This window comes from Notamacropus eugenii, chromosome 3 (assembly GCF_028372415.1).
Source record: "Notamacropus eugenii isolate mMacEug1 chromosome 3, mMacEug1.pri_v2, whole genome shotgun sequence".
NCBI classification, from domain to species: Eukaryota; Metazoa; Chordata; class Mammalia; order Diprotodontia; family Macropodidae; genus Notamacropus; species Notamacropus eugenii.
Window position 1 is genome coordinate 479608641 of NC_092874.1, and position 7441 is coordinate 479616081.

General features: G+C 41.3%; 1 gene segment (V, D, J or C); it reads right to left on the reverse strand.

The window, feature by feature from the left end:
* Positions 1 to 4163: 4163 nt before the first annotated feature.
* LOC140497756 (T cell receptor gamma variable 4-like) lies at positions 4164 to 4970 on the reverse strand. The segment is given in 2 exon segments: positions 4164 to 4614; positions 4702 to 4970. Coding segments are annotated over 2 exon segments (453 nt in total).
* Positions 4971 to 7441: the final 2471 nt, after the last annotated feature.

Here is a 7441-nt window from a genome sequence, read left to right on the forward strand (position 1 = left end):
TTTAGATTTTTAAAAGACATGCCCAAGACAAAAGCAAGTGTAGATAATGAAAAATTAATGAAAGAAATGTATCATGATCTTCTAGAAAACACTTTGAGCTACAAAAACTTAGAATGGGGCAAGGATGTTGAGGAAAGGAAGATAAGGATTACAAATCAATTTTTCAAAAAAAACTATACCGGGGAAAAAGAGAATGATCAAGGAGAAATAAGAACTCCTGTTTAGAGTGACTTGTAGGACATTAGCTGATGAAGCCAAAGGCAGAGTTGTACAACTGTTATTTTCTTTGTGTTTTCTCCATCAGTGAAAATGAACTTTGAGTAGAAAAGGAGAGAACACAAAGGGATAGTAGGGAATTGCTTCCATCAAGAAGTAGGGAGGCAATAAAAAGACACCAGCTATTATTGATGAATCTGTCACCTCTCTTAGAGGAGCTCCACCCCCGGTTCTGAAAGCACTGCCAGAGGTGATGGAGTGGTCACTGATAGTGAGCTTTGAAAATCATGGAGAATAAGAGAAGTTTCACCAAATCAGAGGAGAGCAAATGTAATTGTCAGATTATGGGCCAGTGCTCTTTATTTTGATTACTGATAAAATTCTAGAATGTCTTTTTAAAGTTATGGTAAATCAACACCTAAGAAAGGAAGCAATCATTAAAAGAAGCCAGCCAGTTCCAGAGATCGCATTTCTATAACTCTCCAAGGAGATCTATGTGTGTTACCTCATCTGATACTCACAATGATCCAGTGAGGCAGGTGCCACTCTTACATTTTCAGATGAGCAAATCGGGGCTGGAAGAAGTTGAATCATTTGCCTATCATCATACAGCTTGCAAATTTAAGAGGTAAGATTTACACTCAAGTCATCTTGCTTGACTCCAAACCCAGCCCTCTATCCAATGCACCACCTCGATCTTCATCAAGAATAGATCATGCCAAATGAAGTTTATCTCCCTTTTTCGACAAGTTCACTAAATGGATAGATCAGAGACATTCTGGAGGTATGATTTACCCAGATTTTCAGAAACTGTTTGGTGAAAGATTTCATACTATTTTTGTGGGATCACTGGGATCTGTGAGCTAGTCTACTGAAGTTCAGATGTACTATATACACAAATGGATTCAGTACAGGCACATAGAGTAGTCACAACAATTCAATGGTATCTGGGAAGAAAATCAACAGTGGAGCTGCCCAGGGCTTTGCGTCTGGCTTAGTGCTGTTTAATATTTTTATCAATGACATATAAAGGCATAAATGACATACTGATTAAGTTTGAAGATGACACACAGAGCTTGGAGGGAGAGCTAACACTGGATTCAGGATCAGGATTCAATAATCTCTTGTGAGGTTAACATGTTGGGCTGACTTGAATACAAGGAAACTGAATGTAGATAAACAAATGATTACACTTGGGTATAAACAATCAACTTCACACATATTACAGCTGTGGTGAGAGACAGCTGTTTGTCAGGAAATGGTTTGGGACTTTTAGTGTCCAAAGGTCCATTGAATATGAGTTAATATGGTAGCCAGGAAGGGTCATTTGAACTTGTGCAGCTTTGAGGGAGAAATAGGATCTGACAAGAAGAAGGGATAGACTCTGTCTCCTTCACTCTCCTCTGGCACTTAGTCCAATGAGCAATAAATACTTTCTCTGTGTGTCCAGTATTCCCATAGACATTTTCATGACTGGCTGTCATCCCTGTTTCGCACATGTACACACACACACACACACACACACACACACACACTCACACACTTCACTTATATCCATTAGAATAGTAATCCAATAGGCACTAACATTCCTAGAAAGTTCATGCCAGTCAGTTGTCCTATGACCCCTCTCACCATCTCCGTGGTTCCTCATTAAAACCACCCCTCCTTGTTTACACTTCCTTATGTGTTATCTTCTCCTATTAGAATGCCAGCTCCATGAGATTGAAAGTAAGGACTCTCTTGATTTTTATATTTATTTCTCCATGGTTAACACAGTACCTGACATGTAGAAAACTTCATAAATGTATTTTTTATTCATAAATTCATTTATTCATAGGCCACTTTATTTTCAATCAGTTTTGGAGGCCACTTTTTGAATGACAACTGTAATGCCTCTCATCACACACACTTTCCTCAGCCTTAAAACATGGTCAGGTAGGTGACAAGAAGCTTGCACGATTCAGAGGCTCTTCCTGCAACTTAGAGCAGTCATAGATATCCTCTAACCTCTTCCTCTTAGCCATGATGACTCAGGGCTTCATGTTGTATGGTGATAAAAAGTATTTTAATTGCCTATTGTTATACAACTGTATGGATATACTGTGAAGGTGATTCCTGTCATTCAGGTCTGTTCTTCTTGAAGGCCTTGAAGTACAAGGATGACTCTCTTAGCTCTCTGGAGAGTCTGTTGGGGGTGGGGTGTTATGGAAAACTTCAGTACTTTAAACTAAGAGTGTGGAAGAGTTCACTCTTCTCATGAGGAGGATGTAGCATGCTTCTATTAGGGATGACACATTCAGTGGAATTGCATCTGGTGAAGACAATGGGTCTTGTAGAGATCAGCAGGAATCAAATCCAGTGGGAGCGATGTGGTGAAATCGTCAGAAGATAACAGTGACTTTGTACCCTTGGAGGCATGGGATTCCAAGACTGTGCCCTGGCTACATGTGTGACTCTCCAGATATTTTCTTGGGTCACATATGTTCCATATGTGTCTTCTCTATTCCCACTAACAATATATGCATTTGTGACATAGATAGAGCCCAAGAGTATTTTGGCAAGAACTGTTTTATTGCAATTTCCTTATGATATTTCATTAAAGGTCCTTTTCTTTGAACTAATTTTGTCCCCTGGCTGACTAATAAAGGTAAGCACGTTGGTGGAGGATCAGAAGCCCTGTTGTTAAGTGGATTTGGACCCAAATAATGGGAAAGAGCACCCCATTCTGAGAGGTGTAGGTGTTGTCTTCAGGAACACATAGACATATAGTCTTCTATAAGACTGAGTATAGATAAATATAATTTATCACATTATTTTCCAAGTGAATTTGGGAGGTGCAGAGCAATGTGGCACATGAGGTTCAAGGGCAAGATCATTACTTATAGAAGTGATCAGGAAGACATAACTGAAGAGGTGGCATGTGACCTCGGCTTCAAAAACACTTAGTGGGAAAATAAGAGAAAAGGGGCCTCTGCAGAAATGATTTCCATCCTGATCTTCCAGTGTCCATATAACACTTGACAGAGTCAAGCAATGTCTCTTGCTGTGGGTGACAAGCAACTCACCTTTGAACACTGGCTCTAACCGGGGAGAGACAACATAGAAAAAGACATCTAAAATAGTAGCCCCTCCCTGCCTCGCTTTGCAGAAGTTGAAGATCACAGGATCTGAGTCTTAGAGCTGGAAGGGACCCCAGAAGTCATCTGGGATAGCTAGACGTTAAGTCAGGAAGGCCTGAGTTCAAGTACTGCCTCAGATACTAACTAGTTCTGTGACCCTGGGCAAGTCACTTAACTTATATCTGTTCAGAATGGGGTTGATTATAGTATAAACTTCCCAGGGATATAAGATGGGGATATAAGATAATATATTGGAAGCATTATATAAAATTTGATAACATTATTTTTTCTAGTTTCAACCTCCCTTTACACATGTGAGTCATAGGATCTAGAGCTAGAGAAAGCCTCAAGGGCTTCTACTACAATCTCTTCATTTTGCAGATGAGGAAACAGAATTCCAAGGAGGTTAGGTGATGATTAATGATTAATATTTACATACTGCCTACTATGTGCCAGGTACCATGGTCAGCACTTTGCAATTACTATCTCATTTGATCCTCACAACAACTTGAGAGGGAGGTGCTATTATTATCCCCATTTTGCAAAAACTGAGGCTGACACAGGTTAAGTGGCTTTCCCAGGATCATGTAGCTAGTAAGGATCTGAGGCCAGATTTGAATTAAGGTCTTCCTAACTCCAGGCCCAGCACTCTATCCACTATGTCAACTGACTGTTCTTACACAGGTAGCAAGCATTAGAGACTATATTTGAATCCAAATGCTCTGAATTCACAGCCAGTGCTGTGTCTGATCTAGGAAAAGGAATGAGTGCAGTTCTACTGATCTCTGGAAGACATGTTCTCAAACACCTTGACCAAAGTTCCTGTGCTTAGGGTTACTGCAGTCCAAGAGAAGCCTCAGTAAGTATTCAGTCTATCCTGAAGTAGGGCTTGGGTTCCTGGGTGGAAACCTCAGCTGCTCTAGGTGGCATGTTTTTCTCAGGAGCTGGGGCAGCCTGTGCCTCTGTGGTCCGTCCCAGCTGGCACAGTGATACATGCCTGAGTCACTCAACTGTAGATTACTCAGTATTAATCTGCAACTGTTGTCCTTCCCCTTATAAGCCCTGATTTTTTCGGGGCTGACTCCCGGGTCCAGTACTGACTCAGATTTGGTCATGGAATAGCGTAGCAGGCGTTCTGGAGCCCTCCCCTCCTGGTAGCGGTACCAGTGGATATTGTCAAACTTCGGGCTGAAAATCTCACAGATCAAGGCTGCAGACCCTCCTACATTTCGAGTCATGGAGATAACCTTCTGCTCCAGGACGATGGCCATCTGGCCAGCTGCAAGGAGGGCAGAAAGAAGTGGGTGACAAGCCAGAAACCAAAGTCAGTGCTTCCCAGACATCCCAGAGCACAGGGCAAACTTACCAGGAACCAGTGCAGCAGCTAAGAGGAGAGCGAGGTACCCAGACATCTTTGTGCCCCTTAGGCTAAAGTCTTGGGACCAGAAGAAATGAGAGGAGAGCCCTGGAGGAGGTGGGTGTGGAGCTCCTGCTCTGTTTCTGGAGTTCCCTTGTTCTAGAGGGAGGTGCTTGTGTATGATGGTGGGGAATCTTCAGAGAGACCACAGTGAGAACTGGCAGCAGGTGCTGCCTTGGTGGGGAAACCCACTGTCCCTCCAATCGCTCAGCGTCCCAGATCAAAGGTCCAGATGCCTTCTCATGATGGGCATATAAGAACAAATGAGACAAAGCCTGCCCTCAAGGAGCAGCCATCTTTGAGGAGCAGAGATGCAAATCAATCAAATGACAACCATTTATTAGGAGTCTGCCATGTGCAGGCACTGTGCTAGGCACAAAGATCAAAATAACATAGGCCTTGCCCTCAAAGAACTCATGTTCTAGTTGGGCCTGGGGAGGGTTACCATACATGCATAAATTAAGGAAAATTATTTTGGTTGTGTTCTGTTTTTCTGGATGGAACCTTTGTTATTCATGTTGTATTCTCTCAGCAAAAGATCTTCTCAAGGGCATGGGCCATTTCATCCTCGTCTTTTAATTTGTGGTAACTACAACAACTCTTTAATTCAACAAGTATTTATTGTCTACTGGGTAGCAGGTAATGTACATGGTTGGGGAAATACCCATATTTCTACCTCACATAAATCTATGAAGCCATGCTCATTGATCCTTTGGCTGCATTGAAAGCTAGGTGACCACAGTCTCTCAGGAGCAAAAGCAAGTCAGGGACCACATGAGGAACCTGAGCCCCAGGGGGGATGAGGAACTTCCAGTCCTGGGATTTGGAGCTAGAGAAAACCTCAGAGGCCATCTAGTACATTCTCTACATTTTAGAGATGATGAGAGTCCCAGGGAGGTTTGGTGGTTAATAATTAATATTTATACAGTACCTACTATGTGCCAGGCACTGGAGAGCTCTGAATTACTAGTGCCAAGTACAATAATCTCACAACACCAGCAGAGCAGTGCTGGGGCAGACAACCTTGTAGTAACAATACTGGAAAGATCTGAACTGACAGTTCTGGGTCAAAGAAATAATAAACAGAGGGAGACATATAGGATTTTAGGACACTGTCCTGGGAGGGAGAGGAGAGAAATGGTGTGCAACACTCTTCCAAACCTGAGGAAAAGAGGCCATTGGGAGGTCAATTCTGACCATCTAAGTCACTTGGGGCAGACTTGCAGTCTGGCAAATTGTGAATTTCTCAGTATGAAGGGAGGCTGAGATGTTTTGAGATTCTGCTAATAAGAAAACCACAATCAGAAGGGAGAGATAGGGAGTGATAGTGAAAATAAGGAAGGGAAAGACTGAAATTACCAATGATTTCAGGAAGAAGAAAACTCAAGGATTTGAACATAAACACATAAATCAACAGGAAAAACAGTAACAGCTGAAGGAAATATGGCATCCAGACCTAGTAAATGAGTTCAAGCATCTATGATAAAATATTGGAGAACAAAGGAAAATGATCTAACAGTAGATGAAACAGAGGGTTTTGTGGAATTTGAGGAGAACAGGGAATCACAACTTGCTGTTCCTAAGTGGTGCAAAAAAGAAACGAGAATTATGAGAGAGAAATTTATGTCCTGCACAGCAAAAACAAGGAACAGAATAGAAAAAAACCCTCAAACTTAAATATATGAAAGCAATCTCACCAAAGAAACAAAAGACAAAACAATAGATTAGGAAGGCAAATACACAAAAATGAAGGTCAGTTTAGAAGAGAAGCAAGATAAAAAATGTGCTCACTATGTAAGCAAAACATACTGATCTTGAAGAAAGGTTGTTCAGAGATAATTTAAGGACCATAGATCATGACAAGACAAAAACTTCAACACTGTAAAGAAGGAATTCAGAGGAATTCAATTCAGAAACAGTGATTTCTCAAGAGATCAGGAGAAAGATTTTCAAATTCAAAGGAAAGGGCATCTGAATAACACAAGCCTATTCTGCACTTATTAGAAAAGGTAAGTGAGAATGGAATAATGTGTTCTGAAGAGCAATGGACCTAAGGACACAACCCAGGGTTAACCTCTCGTGAAAATCTGAGCTTAACCATATAGGAAACAAGGTGGATGTTCAATAATAACAAAGAAATTGAAATATTTTTAGTAAGAAAAATAAAAGTGGTTATTTGCTTCTCAACAATGACCAACAGAAATGCAGGAGTTGTTACTAAATTCAATAAGCAAGGACACCAGCAGCGACAGAATGACAGCAGAGACCAATAAAAGACTGCTTTTTAAAATGTGTACAATGAGACAGAGGTGAAAGAGGTACAGAAGCTACAGATGAATCAGTGGTATTTTTTGCAGGGGGAGGTTACATCACAACATGTGTGGGTACATAAAACAGTAGAAAGAGGAGAGGAATGTGCAATGTTGTGGGGTCCAATCAAGGTCTATTAATGAAGGGAAGATGAATTCTGTCATCTCAGAAAGAGAAAAACCTGCAGTGGAGTGGATAAAGAAGAGGAAGGAAAGATTAAAAGGGAGAGAGGGAAGGAAGGAGGTTGTAGTTTGTGATGGGAGGTGTTCCATCGCTGAAAGCTCCTACAGGTGAAGAAAGATGGTGCATGTAAGGAATTAAGGACTTTACACTGGATATGGTCTGGAGAACTTGTGCTTGAAAAGTTTACTTCTTTTAT